Source organism: Protopterus annectens, chromosome 1.part2 (assembly GCF_019279795.1).
Source record: "Protopterus annectens isolate FY-2018-M chromosome 1.part2, PAN1.0, whole genome shotgun sequence".
In the NCBI taxonomy this organism is placed as follows: Eukaryota; Metazoa; Chordata; order Ceratodontiformes; family Protopteridae; genus Protopterus; species Protopterus annectens.
The window spans coordinates 692,367,323-692,383,774 of NC_056727.1; the positions used below are offsets into that span (position 1 = coordinate 692,367,323).

At 43.0% G+C, this 16,452-nt stretch overlaps 1 protein-coding gene across 8 annotated transcripts in view; it reads left to right on the plus strand.

Moving 5' to 3' along the window:
• Positions 1–16,452, plus strand: part of BIRC6 (baculoviral IAP repeat containing 6) — a 4,524,268-nt gene that overhangs the window by 3,140,901 nt on the left and 1,366,915 nt on the right. For all 8 annotated transcript variants that reach the window (XM_044058419.1, XM_044058463.1, XM_044058448.1 and 5 more), the window contains exon 47: positions 4,522–4,697. In XM_044058419.1, coding sequence (XP_043914354.1) covers positions 4,522–4,697 — 176 coding nt within the window. The remainder of the gene's footprint in view (positions 1–4,521; positions 4,698–16,452) is intronic.

Consider the following 16,452-nt stretch of genomic DNA (forward strand, 5'->3'; position numbering starts at 1 on the left):
TTGTAACCAAGAGCCTGGCAGGACATAACACAAGACAAATGGGTACGGTCAGTTATATCCGGAGGCTACAGAATACCCTTCATTCACACTCCCGCAAAGTCATACAAGTCCCTTCCAGATGTTCCACCCAATCTAAGGGATCAAGCAGTACAAGAAATTTCAAAAATGCTAAGAAAGAGCCATCCAGCAAGTCCCAGCAGACCAGCAAGGATCCAGAATTTACTCAAGGTTCTTTTTGGTACCAAAAAAGACAGGGGACTGGAGACCCATTCTGGATCTCAGCAGACTGAACAGGTCTGTAAGAACCAAGTTTCGGATGGTCACGCTACAGTCCATTATGCCCTTTCTGGGGCAAGACAATTGGATGTGCTCTATAGATCTTCAGGACGCGTACTACCACGTCAAAATGGACAGACGCTCCAGAAGATTCCTCCGCTTCCAGCTGGGAGCCAGCCATTACCAATTCAGAGCTTTGCCCTTTGGCCTCACCACAGCCCCCCGGGTGTTCAAATGCATGGCAGTAGTCACCGCTCACCTGAGACGGCAAGGATTCCAGGTGTTTCCATATCTAGACGACTGGCTCCTTACTGTTACCACCAGGCATCACCTTCTGCGAGCCAGAGACTTCACTATCGACACTTGCTCCAGACTAGGTATCTCAATAAATTTCAAAAAGTCTGCATTGTCGCCCTGTCAGTCTATCAACTTTATAGGCGCAAATTTAAATAGAAAAGACATGTTAGCGAGCCTTCCACCAGACAGGGTATTAGTGATTCGTCAACATGTACAGGTATAATTAGCATGCAAGAGAATTCAAGCCAGGTTCGTCCTCCAAACTCTAGGTCTCATGGCAGCAGCTATCATACTTGTTCCTCTAGCTCGTTTCACATGAGGATCCTCCAGTGGCTGCTTTTCACCCAATGGTCCTTCCAGCAGCTTCCCATGTCTCACATGATTATTGTCACAGAAGCATGCAAAAAGCACCTTGCGTGGTGGATGGTCTCCACATCAGTGCCCCAGGGCAGACCATTTGTTCTTCCCCCTCCAGTTGCTACGGTGACCACAGATGTCTCTCTGATCGGGTGAGGGGGGGCATTATCAGGGCAGAACAGTCCAGGGCACCTGGCAACCTCAAGAGTACCATCTTCACATAAACGTCTTGGAGATGAGGGCCGTGCTTCTAGCGTTGCAAGCTCTACAGGACTCTCTTCCTACCGGGACCATTGCAATTCAAATGGACAATATGTCAGTAGTGTGGTACATCAACAAGCAGAGCAGAACCAAGTCCAACCCCCTATGTCTTGAAGCACTCAGACTCTGGCAGTTCGAAGTGTTCAAATTCAAGTTAGCTCTTGATGTTTCACCTGTATTCATTTGTGAAGTTGCATTCTGGAAAGAACGCTGCTGTTGTGACAAGGAAGAATCCACCTTGTCAAGGCGGGAAGCAAAAGTGTCCATGCATTGATTCAAAACATTTATCAACGCAGTTAGGTTCACTAAATCAGATTGCAATTGTTGTGAACCGAATAGGTTAGGGCTGCTGGTTACTCCAGATGCCATACAAACAAACTAGAACTGGAAATAGACACTTAAAAACTCTAAAAAAGTATCCAGCAAGGACCGAGTACAAGAAAGCCCAAACACCGTACAAATATGTAAACCAACCACGTTTATTTTAAGCGCTTTCCATTGCCAAAATGCAGCAACTACTTCCGAAAGATGCCGCTACTATTGGTAGTAACTTTTCCAGTGAACAAGGAACCACACAAGAGAGAGACCCTAGATTCAGATATAGTTTTATCACCACCTTTTGCACTGATAGTGACATGGTAAGATTCATTTTATATAAAAACTGGCAGTTTAGTAATGACAACACACTGCTTGATAAACTAGGGCCATCACCTAAAATTGTGTTTAGGAGAGGGTACAATCTTAAGAACTTCCTTGAAAGTGGGGGTAACCTGAACCTAGTTAGATACACAGGGATGACTACATGTGGCAGCTGTAGGATGTGTAGATTTATTGAAGTGGGTAATACATTTTCTATTAATGGTAGTAAGTTTAAGTTAAGGCTCAAACTCAATTGTAATTCTAAAGTGGTAGTGTATATTGCTAAGTGTGTATGCTGTCCAGCATTCTACGTGGGTAAAACCGAGTGTAGATTGCAGGACAGAGTATATGAACACACCTATGCAATCTCTATAAGTAAAACTGATAATCCTTTGGCGAAACATACTGCTTCAAATGAAGGACATAAATTTGTGTTCAAAGCAATAGACCAGATACAAGTTGACATGAGAGGGGGGCCCTTTCAATTTACTTTTAGAAGAACGTGAGCTGGTATGGCACATTCCTTTGAACGCATTTTTTTTCCAGGTTTAAACGACTCTTGTAACATATCTTGCCTACTAAAACTCAGAAGTCTGAAAAGCTAATTAATTTCTGACTTCTTAGTATGCCTCAATGACAACTTGCAAGTTAGCTAAATCCTGCGTGTACTGTATCTTGTTTTTTTTGTATGAAGTTGATTTTATTGTGTTGAACTATACACACATACTTCATTATAAAAAAGTTTTATTTTATGTACAATTACATTGAAGTTTTATATTTGATATGTAGAAATTTAGAATTTTAAGCTTTACATTTAGTTTTAATGTATCTATGAAGTTAACTAGTTGTGACATTTTCAATTGACACGAACACCATGTGATCGAATTAATTATTTAAATAATGCTGTTTGAAATTTGTGTTTATTTCTGAAGAAGTTGCTGCATTTTGGCAACGAAAAGCGTTTAAAATAAACATAGTTGGTTTACATATTTGTACGGCGTTTGGGCTTGTCCTTGCTGGATACTTTTTAGAGTTTTTAAGTGTCTATTTCCAGTTCTAGTTTGTAAATATAAATAAGTATTTTAGAAATGTTTCATGTCAGCATAAACTAGAATCTACCACGTGGTCTGTGGTCCCTACATTTGATTTTAACCTATGTTTAGTAAAAGATAGGATTGGTTGTGATACATCTCTGCTACAGGAAGTGCAACTGTCACCCATGGTTTCATAGAATATCTTGGGTTTCTGCCCAGATTTTATGATTTACTGGTAAAGTGGCCTGTCTTGAATAAAGATAGAAGAGATTAGTGAGGACACTTGCCCAAACATTAGATATCTGAGGCAGAAGTCACTGCAGTGGTAAAGGTACCTATCTGTCATCCTCCTGTATACTTCTTCATAGTCTCTGTTCATTTGCAGATTGTTACTTTTCAGTTAGTGGAAATCTATGTAGTTTATTTGCTCTGGTTTGCTAGAGTTGTCAAATCTTGCATTTGTTTACCACACGGCAGTGTCTTTTACTATTTCTTATTCAGAAGAACTTACCTGGGTACATACCGTTGATACTTTTATTCTCCCAGATAAGCACCCAGGGTGCATACCGTTGCTTCTTGTATGGGATTCATTTGCCATAATGTCAGCTGTGACGTGGGTATAAGACCAGATTTGGCTTCTATGCAAAGGGACAAAGGTTCACTGATGAGTATATCGGTGCCATTTGTTGTGATTTACTACTGCTATGACCTCTCCCTGAAAGTTCTGCTGTTTTGTCATTACGCAGCTGTACTCTTGGCCATTGTTTATTTTAGGGCACACCATTGGACTTTGCACAGGTGTGGTGGTGCTGATTTGATTGACATCCAGTTGGGGCTATTAAAGTGTTTTAGAAGGTTTTAAAAAAGTTTTTTAAAAAGGTTTTCAAAATTGAATCTCTAATGTCTGGCACTACTAACATAAAGTCAGTGCGTGATGACCACACAAATTTAGCAAGGGGGCTGCTGCCCCTTGCACATCCTGTTGTAATGGTTTTTTTAGTGCATTGCATTTATTTTTGAGGTTTGCGGGGGACGTAAGGCACTCGATGGACGTTAATGCTAATTTTTTTTTGTTTGTTTTTAATCTTGTTTTTTAAGTACACTATGCTTTAACATGACCATTAATTACCTAAAACTAGGAGTTATGACATTATGAGGTCAGCTGACTTCACACCTGGGGAGATGCTTCCTACTGCGCGTCCTGGTGTGTTTTAGTATTAACAGTTGCTGTACTGTCTCCTCTTGGGCCATAATGAAGTAAATCATAAGACTGTATGACACAGTGTTGTGCTGTGGACCATTTGTTTAAGAATGTACCATCTCCATGAATGAGTATGGGAACGGTATTAATACATTGCAGTAACCTTAGTATTTCCCAGTTTGCAAACACTTGCTGAACTCGTCTTTGGGTAGTAGCCATTTTTACATCCTCCCTGTGTTTTTTCTTTGATTATAAAATTACCTTTTCATTATTTATAAACATAAAATCAAGATTAAAGTTTTGTGTGTTCATAAATACTTATAGTATTGTGTGTGTGTCTGGACAGTATGCATTATATATGTGGGGAGAAAACACATTGTGTAATGTTTTTGCATTCATATTTAAATCTGTAAATATGTAAAGGAAGTACCATTGAAATTATTTTTTTTTCATTAGGAGCAAGTGGATTGCATTTGACAAAACATGAAAACTTTCATGGAGGTTTAGATGCCATCTCAGTTGGAGATGGACTCTTTACTATTCTGACAACTCTCAGTAGAAAAGCCACTTCAGTGCAGATTATGCTCCAACCGATTCTTACTTACATGGCCTGTGGGTACATGGGAAGACAGGTATTTACTGTAGTTTGAATTGTGTGCTTTAGATGTATGCTTAGCTCGTTTGAGTTGTAGAACATTTATAAGTTTCTCTTCTAGGTGTAAAGGATAACTAAAGTTTGCATCATCAAGCACATCTCTATGAACTGTAAAATAGAGCAAGTGATCCTTACCTGCATGTCTTGTAATGGTGTGATTGATGACTTTTAATAAGTTCTGGTACTTACTGAACACACAACTTTGTAAGTCATGCAATGCAGGTTTTTTTTTTTTTTTTCTGATTATGTTGTCATTAACGTTGTCTTCCCCAAAGCTGAGCACTAAGGATACAGTGGTGTGGTGCCTCCGTTTAGTGTGGAGCAGCATTATATATGCATTTAGTTAGTTTTAGCTCGGTGTATAAAGTTTGGCAGAGGGATGTATGTGAGGAAGTGTGTGTGTGCATTAGATTGTCTTTTGTTTTTATCATCTATAGGTTCTACTAAAAAGGGAATAAGGTACATGCCATCTAGTAGTTATTGAAGATTGCCTCCAACCCTAGATGCATGTTAGCGTACAGTGGAATAAAATAACATTGCATTAAATAAGTAAAATAATTTGTACAATGTGAAGTCCTAGAGTACTGAGCTTGTCTTCATCACTATTCTTGTTTATATTTCCTTCAGTGTAGGTTCTTTAACAAAAGATTGGGCAGTCTGAACTTGACATTGTTTGCTAAAAGACATACAAAATGCATATACATTTTGACAGTGTACATTTAAAATAGTGGTAACATATGAATTCCTTGGAGTCATTTTATGGATTTAATGTACTGCAGCCTACAAAGCTGACTTTGTTACACACACGGTTGAAGCCCTGTCACCCAGACCTACAACTCATTAGTGATCCAAGAGCTAAAGAAGGCTCACTGGAGTGGATCCGAGTGAAGTGACTAGTGCTGGCTTACCAGGGGGATTTTATTTAGCATGTCTTAACTGAGCTAATGACATGGTGCTCTTCACCATATGTAACAGCATTCAACTCTGGCTCACTCCATTCACTGTCAAAATGGTAATGGAATAGTTATGAGTATAATGAGGTAGAAGAAACTATAGCTGTAGCTGTAGATAGCAGCTGATGGTCAGCTGAATATAGTGTAAAGGGACCAAAAATGCAGCATTTCTTCATTAAGTGAAGCTCTAAGCATTGCCAGCATGACTTACTTACTCAGGCTCCCCTTGGGTTTTGCTGCCTTCTCCTACATCAGTTCATTATTTTTACTGATACTGAAAAAGTTTATCCCTTTTTGGAGGGGGTAAGCATATACATGCCAACCATTTCAGTGGATCACTACTCAAAACAAAATAATGATGGTTAATTGAGATCATATTTGGTCCAAATATCACAATGCTAAACTTTCATACTACCTTTGCAGTGCCTGAGCTGGGCATAAATTATTCACGTTAGTCAGCATGGAGAAAGCAAAAAAAAAAAATTTGGAAAAACATGGGCAAACTTCATGCCAGTCCTATCTTTGTGCCATTTCCCTTAGTTCAGCTATATGACGACTCCATAGGAAAATTATTTCTTAACCACTTTTTGTGGCTCTTGTATGAAACTTAACATTTAGTGATCAGTTAATAGAGACAATCTAGCCACATCGCCTTGTCAGTACTGAACTAGTGATCTGAAGTAGTTATTTCATTTGCTCTACAACCTGTGGGTATCGGATCTGACCTCGGATCTGAGCCGGCAGCTTTACTAGCTAAAAGATCCAAGCTCCTAGCTCCTCCCCTTTACCCATAATCCCCAGCTGCATGCTGCCTTTCCTCAGATCAAGTTTGCCGCGGCTGAAAGAAGCTACTAGTGAAGAGCTCCTTAGGCTTGGGTGAGATCGTTTCTATATATCTTGTCCAAAGTTAGACAAAAAGTTTATTTTTTTTTTATTAGTGTGTGAGTGATTAGCCCCCTTCGTCGAGTTATAGTCTTAGTTTTAATCTTTTGTGGTAATTTTTAGTCGTTGTGTTCTGTCCCTCCCCTAAAGTGCCTGGGTTGTGTTACTGTGATGGCTGAAGGGCCCAAAGCCGTCTTTTCTAAATGCACTGAGTGTGGCCATAAGCTTTCCCCGGCTGATGGCCACACTCAGTGTGTGTTGTGTCTGGGGGTGGCCCACCTTTCCCCTAGCTGCCAGATATGTGCAGCGTTTAACCCCCGGGCCATCAGGGATAGGAAGAACAAGTTGATCCTGGAGGGCTTGTTACCGCAGGACACTTCTTCCTCTCCCTCTAAGGCACAGGCTGCTACCGCAGCCCCTATACCTTTAGGTCCCCCCCACTCTGCCTGGGACTCAGCCTCCCTCTGCTGTGCAGGGTTCAGGGGAATCATCTGCCTCTTCTAGGGAGAAGAGACATAAAGAAAAGGAGAAGCACAAGAGTCATAAAAGGTGGGCTGAAACTCATCCCTCAGCCCCACCATCTAAAGTCTCTAGTCCCTCCACGAGGGCCTCCGGATCCTCTCCCTCTCGGCTCCGTTTGCCTTGTTTCTCGCCGGAGCCGGAGGAGGAGTACCGGTCTCCCTCGAGGTCGTCGAGGCGGCCCTCCCGGCCCGCATCAACGACGTCTTCTAGGTCTACGAGACGTCTGACTGACGCGGACATGGATCGGATGATGCATCGATTTCTGCAGACTCAGATGCAGATGGAGGTGTTCCTGCCTCCCCCCCTTTTTGCTCCGATCACTCCTTCTCCAACCCGTTTTCGGGTTTTGGAGTCATCGGATCCGGGCCCTTTCGGAGCTGGGGATTTGTCGGCGCCGATAGCTCCGGTAGCTTCGACGCCGACTGCACCCTCGAGCATGTCGGATCCTAGCTCTCAGGGCCGAGAGCTGAGCGTCGGATCCATTGGGGTTGGTGTGCCTTCGGCACCCTTCAGGTCAGAGCACACTTCCCTCTCTGATCCGACTGCTTTGGCTCCGATACCGATCCCTGCTTCGGAGCCGAGGAGACTGCTTTCGGAGCCTGGCGAAAGTGGCTCACCTTCGGCTTTTGAGGTAGTGGAGAGGGTTCTGTCGAAGTCTTCCAGATCCCCGGTCCGGGTGTCGGATCTTCCCGCTCCCCCTTTGCATTTGGGTCTATCCTCTGTCATCCGACCACTGGGACAGCCTGCTCAAGCCCACCAGTTAGTTCCCTTAGAGGAACAGGACCCCGTAGGTGAGCCCTCCTCGGATAGTCCCACCGAGGAGGTACCTTGCAAACGGAAGTGTAAAAGGAGGCACCTAGACTCCCCTGAGTCCCTCACTACAGACACGGATTTGGATGAAGGGGAAGGTTCCACAAGGTCACCCCCTGAGCATGTCTCCTTTGGAGACATCATGGAAATGTTGCGAATTAGAGGGGGGGGGGTGGTCTGCCCAAAAACCTTCCTCGGACAAGTCCATGTTTCTGGAGGTGTTTGAGGCAGGCCCGTCTACCTCCTGGGTGTCCCCTCCGGCTGACCCCCTGGTAGACTTAATTACTACCAGGGCGTGGAAGGAGCCCGACACCGTGGAGCTAATTCCAAGGCGGCCAGACAAAATTCTTAGCCCTCCCTCTGATAGGCAGGCCTGGTCTAAGGGGTCACCTGTGGATGCCATGGTGGTGGCGGCTGCCACGAAGAAGGAACTTGTGCAGGAGCGTTCCTCGGTCCACCCTCTGGTAAGGAATCTCTGGTGTTGGGCCGCATTGGGAAGCGGATGTTTGCTTCAGCCACCTTCCCTGTAAGGGCGCTGAACTACATTGCACACATTATCAGGCTACAGCAAGACCTAATACGCTGCAGCTCCCCTGGAGTCCATGATGGTCGAGGATAAGAAGAATTTCTAGACTCGTATGGCCAGTCTGAAGTCTATCTCGAACACGTCTATGCAGCTACTCTCCCAAGCTACGGAGGGAGCTGCTAGAGCTAGTGGAGCCGGGGTCGTCTTGCGGCGTCACGCCTGGCTCCGCCTTTGCGATTTCGCGGAACCCTTTAAGGCGTCCTTTGCTAATGCTCCCAATGACGGTTGTTCGCTCTTTGGCAAGACCGTATGCGAGATGCTGGTCAAAAGCGAGAAGGACAGGAAGATGCTGTCTGCCGTCGGAGTCCGCTTCTCTAATCCCTAACGATCCTTTTTGAGGAATCAGAGGGGACAAAAGAAGATGTGGTTCCAGAAGTCTCAGCAGTCCCGTCCAGCTTCAGACCCCTCGTCCTTCAGAGGCAGAGGAGGACAAGGTGGACGCTGGCGCAGAAGCAGAGGGGGCCATGTAATTTTGGGTCTAGAGAACCGTTCTCGGATAGACCCGAGCAACAGCCCTGAGAGCTTACCCAACTGTACCTCTCTGGAGGCAGTCGGGGGGCATTTGTTGGAGCACCTACTAAATTGGGAGCCCATCACGACGGATTGATGAGTGCTCTGAATCATATCCAGAGGTTATTTCATCCCCTTCCTAAATCTTCCCCCTCCCATGAAGCTCCTCCCCAATGTCACATCCGATCAAAGGGAGGTGGCAGCTTCAGAAATTTCGAAGCTGCTAGAAAAAAGAGCCATCCAGTGCGTCCCCCCAGACCAGTTCGGATTGGGCTATTACTCCAGGTTCTTTTTGGTGCCAAAAAAGACGGGGGACTTAAGACCGATTCTAGATCTCTCTTCCCTGAACCTGTTCATTCCCAAAGAGAAATTCTGGATGGTCACTCTTCAGTCAATTCTCCCCCTCCTTCGGGAGAATGACTGGATATGCTCTATAGACCTCAAGGATGCGTACTACCACATTTTGATGGACAGACAATCCAGGAGGTTTCTCCACTTCCGGCTGGGAGCCAGTCATTATCAATTCAAGGTTCTTCCGTTCGGCCTCACCTCAGCCCCCAGGGTGTTCACCAAAGTCATGGCAGTGATTGCATCCCACCTGAGACTCCAGGACATTCAGGTCTTTCCATACCTGGACGACTGGCTCCTCACCGCCTCCAACAGGCATCAACTGTGTGTTGCCAAGGATTATGCTCTAACTCTTGCCCAGAGTTTGGGCATCTCGGTAAACCTTCAAAAGTCCTTTCTTCATCCTGTGCAGGTTCTGGAATTTATAGGGGACAATTTGGACACTCGCATCTCTCAGGCCCTACTAACTCCGGACAGGGTGAACAGTTTGTCTTATCAGGTATTAGCCCTCCTTCAGAACCCGGCTCTTTTGGCAGAGTTAGTCCTGAGAGCACTAGGGTCTATGGCGGCGGCAATCAGTTTTTGTCGACACGCACGTCTACGAATGAGGATTCTACAATGGACTCTCCAAGTCCAATGGTCTCTGTTACTACATCCATTGAACACCCCTATTCCACTAGGCAGGGCTTGCAGGGACTCCCTCCTCTGGTGGCTTCACTGAAGGGAGCTGCGAGAAGGGAGACCCTTCGCAATGCCCCCGCCCCGAGCTGCGTTGACCAGGATGCTTCTCACCTCGGGTCGGGGGGCATTGTTTGGGCAGAACAGTCCAAGGCACCTGGACCGCCATTAGAGACCGCTTTGCATATCAATGTCCTAGAGATGAGGGCGGTGCTTCTGGCGTTGCAAGCTCTCCATGACCTTCTTCCTCTAGTGACTATTGCGGTTCAAACAGACAACATGGCAGTAGTCTGGTACATAAACAAACAGGGAGGAACCAGATCTTATCCCCTTTGTCAGAAGGCTATGAGAGTTTGGGAGTGGGCGATATCCACCAACCGCTTTCTGGTAGCAACACACATTCCGGGTCGGTCCAACATTCTGGCGGACAAACTGAGTCTTATGATCCTCACACCGTATGAGTGGTCTCTCAAACCATCAGTTGCGAAACAGATCTTCCTCAAATGGGGTCTACCTTGCTGCGATCTTTTTGCTTCTCCATCAAACAAAGTGCAGCAAGTTTTTCACAATACTTCCCCCACCAGGGGAGATCCCCAGAGATGCTCTGGTTCATGCTTGGCCACCCGGTCTCCTCTATGCTTATCACCCCCCCCTTCCTCTTATGACGAAGTTCATTCAGAAAGCACGTCGGTTGGGGAGCAGAATTATCCTCATAGCCCCATTCTGGTCTCGCCAGATCTGGTTCCCATATCTGCGGTCTCACAGTGTAGTTCCTCCATGGATCTTAGATCCCATTCCAAATCTGATTTTGAATCCTGCGGGATTGCAACCTCCGAATCTGGTAAACCTCAAGCTTGCAGCTTGGTTGATCCAGTTCCACTGATGGCAAGGACTCCCAGCACCTCATCACCAGTAAAGGCCATTCTGGTAGCGGCTCACAAGCCTGCTACCAGAAAAACTTACAGTAGTAAATGGAAGCGTTTCTCTGTCTGGGCTAAGGACAAGGGCGTAGATCCCTTTTCCGTTCCTATCCCGACGGTTCTTGAATTTCTGTCACACATTTTTCATGAAGGAGCAAGTGCATCTACAGTTAAAGTACAATTGGCAGCCATTTCCCATTTTCATGTGGGGGATGGATTGGGATCTTTAGCTTCTGCGAAGATATGCAAAACCTTCTTGAAAGGCATTTCTCTATTGAAACCACCAGTTAAGACTGTGGTCCCACCATGGGACTTAACTCTAGTTTTACAAGCATTGACAAGCCCACCTTTTGAGCCTGCCGCCTCAGTTCCTTTAAAGTTCTTATCATGGAAAACAGCCTTTCTAGTTGCTATTACTTCAGCCAGGAGGGTTTCGGAACTTCAAGCCCTTTGCATGAAACCCCCTTATCTAATTTTCCATAAGGATAGAGTGTCTCTTAGGACTAACCCTTCCTTCTTACCAAAGGTGGCTTCAGAGTCTAATATTAATCAGTCGATTAATTTACCAGTGTTTTTTCCCAACTTTCAGAACAAAGGGGAATACAAATTACACAAGTTGGATGTACATAGACAATTACGTTTTTACTTGCACAGGACGAAGGATACTTGCAAGGCTGATCAGTTGTTTGTGTCCTTTGCCAAATCTGCCATGGGTAGAGCTATTTCCAAAGTTACCTTAGTAAATTGGATTTCACAATGCATCATTCAAGCGTATGTATCCTCAGGTAAACCTGCTCCTATCGGAGTCCATGCCCACTCAACCCGATCCATAGCCACATCAGCAGCCTTCTGGTCCAGGGTTCCTCTGGACGACATATGTTCAGCAGCTACTTGGTCCTCTTCCCATACATTCATTTCTCATTATAAATTGGATATGATATCCAGGAGTAGGGCTTCCTTTGGCTCCGCAGTACTTTGGAATATCCTTCCTTAAAGGCCGCCCAAGGTTTTTAGGTAGCTGGGGACTCTGTCCCACAGGTTGCAGAGCAAATGAAGTAACTACTTCAGATAAAGAAGTTATGTACTCACCATAACGTTCCATCTGAGTAGGTACGTCATTTGTCTGCAACTGACCCCTCCTCCATGCCCCCTAACCATTATCGTGATTCCTGATCATGATTGAAATTGTTTCATGAGGTTAGGCTTTATTTGGTCCTCTGTCGAGGGTATTAGTTATTGGATTAAGCAAACTCGATCTGAAGAAAGGCAGCATGCAGCAGGGGATTATGGGTAAAGGGGAGGAGCTAGGAGCTCAGATCTTTTAGCTAGTAAAGCTGCCGGCTTGGATCCGATACCCACAGGTTGCAGACAAATGAAGTACCTACTCAGATGGAACGTTATGGTGAGTACATAACTTCTTTTTCACACTTGTCTGTATTAGGACCATTCACAGATACCTCCCAAATGCATCTCCTGTACTGGAATCAAGTGGAGGGTAATGTGTTTTATGTTCCAGTTTTCCCAGTGTACTTGCATGTGTGTGCACGTGTACACATAGTTGTATAATTTGCTTTATTAATTCAGTCAAGTAGGCTGAAAATATCTTAGTGTTGTACCCCAGATTCCAAGAGTCTCTGTACAGCTTCTGCAATAACAATTTATTCACATATATCTACCAATATTTTATTTTTTCCAAATGACATTCCATGCTACCTAACTCATCCATTAATAATATTACATCTTTAAGTCTATTTCTTGACTTCGTCCATCCTTGTTTAATAGTTTTCTTTGCTACTAAAGGTATGAAGAAATTAAAGGTCCCCTATTTTTAGTGCAGTAAATCTCATTCTCATATCTTAGAGTTTAATGTTACAGTTAATTATATTTCCCATATTAATGTTTCAGATATTTCTTCCATGACTTTTCAATATAAGTTTTCAGCAGTCCTTTGTTACTTCTCTTTTCAGTTTTCTTTAAAGCTTTACCTGCTCTGTTTATCACATACTTGTATCACTGGGTTCCTCCATCTAACTTGTAAAAATTACAAAATGGTTGTGTTAGCTGTACAGACTTTGATAAAACTATGCAACCCCTCTGTACCATTTTCTTAATGAATTGTGAAAACATACCTCTCTTTAGCTTGTTCCCAAAAGTGTCATCTACCACCTTTACAGTTGTGAAAATCTCTCTCTTCTTGGAAACCCAACTTGCTATCTCTTTTAGGTATCAAGTAACCTAATCCACAACTTGATTTCCTGTTTTAATAATAATGTGCTCACTGATGCCACACCCTGCTTATTTATCAAGATGATTCAACCTTACTATCTCAGGTAATTTTTTTCCCTACTTGGCATCATAGTTTGATAGACCAAGTACTAAAAAGCCTTTAATTGAATTGCATCAGAATGCATCCCTGTATCTGTAATGTTTAAATTGCCATAATTTTCTGACTTCTAAGATGGCTGCACATTGAGTAACAGCTTATTTCTAGCTCTCCCAGTGTGAAAACAGAAACTCAGCAGAGAGAAGGCCAGTACACTTGTGTTTATGGGTAAATTTCAGTAACCTGCTAGTAAGTGCACTGCCTAGATGCCAGGAATAAAGAAATACAGAAGACCTGGAAAAAATCAGGTATAAAATGTGAGGAAGAAACACTGACGGGAGAATTCTGCAGCTGTTCAACAAAAAGTAATGCAACCTTCAGACATGACTTCCAGTAACCTGCAGAAAGATATAAGACAACTGCATATAGACCTGGTTAAAGTAAACAAAACACTGATGGAATATATCAACACAAACAGCAAAAGGCTGGACAAAATGGAAGAAGCTTTAAACAGATATTCAGATGAGTTGATAAAGCTGCAAAAATCAGAGATCGAAATGATAAAAAGACTGGCTGAATATGAGACTGCTCAGGAAGTGATGTTTAAAAAAAAAAATAGAATTGGAGGACAAAGCATGTAGGGAAAACATAAGATTTTCAGCTGTAGCAGAGCTGGAAGGAACAGATCGCATTAATTTATGAAAGCACAAATAAGGAGCTGCACTGGTATTCCACAGCAGGAGTTGTTAGCTGAAAGGGCACTTTGTGTGTATGCTCCAAACCTGGCTATAAGAAAAAAAGACCTTTAATAGTAAAGATGCAATCCTACAGGCAGAAGGACAAAGTATTAAAAGTGGAAGACAGCAGAGTGTTTCTGGAGAATGATTACTCATTGTACACCAGACAAAAGAGGAGCAAATATATTTCACTACTCAGGAAATGTCCAGATGCAGGTGTGAGATTCAGACTGCTGTACCCAGCTGTCTTCAAGGTGTTTGGTACAAAATTATTTTTTGATGAAGTACATGCTAATGAGGAAATACAAAAGTTTGTCCAGCAAAAAGTAAGTTGTGAAACAGAAGAAGATTCTGCTTGTTCTTATGGTAATAAAGACCACAGAGGGACTGTACCTGTGAAAGACCTTAGAATGATGCATTAACAAGTTTTCAAGTTTTAAGAGAAAGCAAGTAAATGAAAAAGAACATGGAATATTATGAGGATTTTTTTCTAACAAATACATGTAAGCTCAGTAACAAGTCTGCAGCTGGTCTTCATGTTTAAATGGAAACAAACTGATAAAGAGAAACTGGCTGCCTGGTTCCCATGTCTCCATGGCGACAATCTGAAGAGGAGAAACTGGCTACAGTCTGGTGGAGATTGATTGGCTGATGAAAAAAAAAAGAAAGGAGAAATTGGCTAAAATATAGTGTTCTCTGAAAGCATTCAGGGGTTTTCCCAAAGTAGATGATGTTCTCTGAAAGCATTCAGGGGTTTTCCCAAGGTAGTTAATGTTCTCTGAAAACATTCAGGGGTTTTCCCAAGGTAGTTAATGTTCTCTGAAAACATTTAGGGATTTTCCCAGTGGGAGAGTTGTAAAGATAAGGCAAAAATAATAGGAACTTAGTAGATGCACAGGCTGCACCATAAGTTTTAGCATGGATGACCTTTCTCTTAGGTTAACTGTGACTGTGACTGTCAGTTAGGGACTTTTGTTCCTATTAGGAGAGAAAAACCTCAATATTTGAAGGTGTACATAGTTTTTTGTGTTAGTATCATGTTAACAGGTTTTACGGGGGCATTGGGATGTGTGTGCTTTTTTTGAGAGCTTTCAGTAAAACAAAACTTGCAAAACAGTGTATGCATGTAACACAAAAGCTGGAACTAGACATTTAACAAAAAAGGTGTACATAAAAGGTTGGATTAATAACTTTTTAATACAATGAGGCTTTCTTTAATGTCTTTAAATGTAAATGGCCTCACAGATAAATAGAAACAAGAAGAGAAGTGAACTGTATTAAAAATATAGAAAATGGCTATGTTACAGGAGACGCACAACGAAAGAACTGAAAATGTGAATTTGATAAAGGTTATTGGTGGAATACCTTTGACAAAGAAAAAGAGGAGTACTTATATTAATTGCAAGAAGATCTCCAATAGTGAAAGGAAAATATAAAAAAAGATTGTGGCAGATGTGAGGATTACACTGGCATATATTTACATTCCACCTAAAACTGCTGTACTGGAGCTTAAGAAAATTCTGGGAGAAATAATCAGTTTTCAGCAAGGAATATTACTTATAGGTAGGGACTGGAACTTAATTTGCAGAAGTGAGGATGTATCCGGGAGGCCCAGAAGGGAAAATATAACAAAAGAGGGTACATTTTTGAAGAAATTTCTGAAAATATTTGGCACGGAAAATGTGAATTGAGTAGTAGGAGTTTGAAGTGAATTTACATATTATTCCTGAAGATATAAAAACTGGTCTAGGCTAGACAGAATTTGCATTTCATGTGAACATGTGTATTTAATTGACGGTCTTGATACCCACCCAATAACTGATGTTAAGTTGTCAATCTCGCCTTCATTCTTGCTGGATGGGTTCGGAGCCGATCCTCGGCTCCGACTCGGCACTTGCTTTAGCTCGAGAACTCCTTTTACCAGCTCGAGGCAACCCTATATCCCATGATGCAAGGCAGAACTACCTCAGATCTCGTTTGCCGCTTAGCGAAAGAGGTCTCCTTTGCCAGCTGAGGTAAGTTTTTTCTTGTTAAAGAAGAAAAAGTTTAGTTAGGGGTTTATTTTTTCCCTTTACTGTTAGATTAGCCTGTACTTAGTTACAAGCCCACCCTGTTCCCTTCCTTTTAAACTTTTATAAACAGTTTTCAGTTAAAGTTTTTAGTCAGGCCTAGTTCCCAAGTAATTCCCTTCCTGTGTGTCTGTGTAAGGGATTAATTGGTGTGTTTGTTGGGACTGTTTGTGTTTCCCTTCTAGGATGTCAAAAGAAGGCAAGGTCTCAGGCTTCAAGAAGTGTGACCAGTGCTGTCAGAAAATGTCTCTGACAGACGGTCACACTTCTTGTGTTTATTGCCTGGGGCCTTTGCACCTGCAGGACTCCTGTGCGTTGTGTCATGCTTTTAGCCAGAGAGTCCTGCAGGAAAGGAGGAACAAATTAATCCTCCGAGGTTTACTTAAACCTGAAG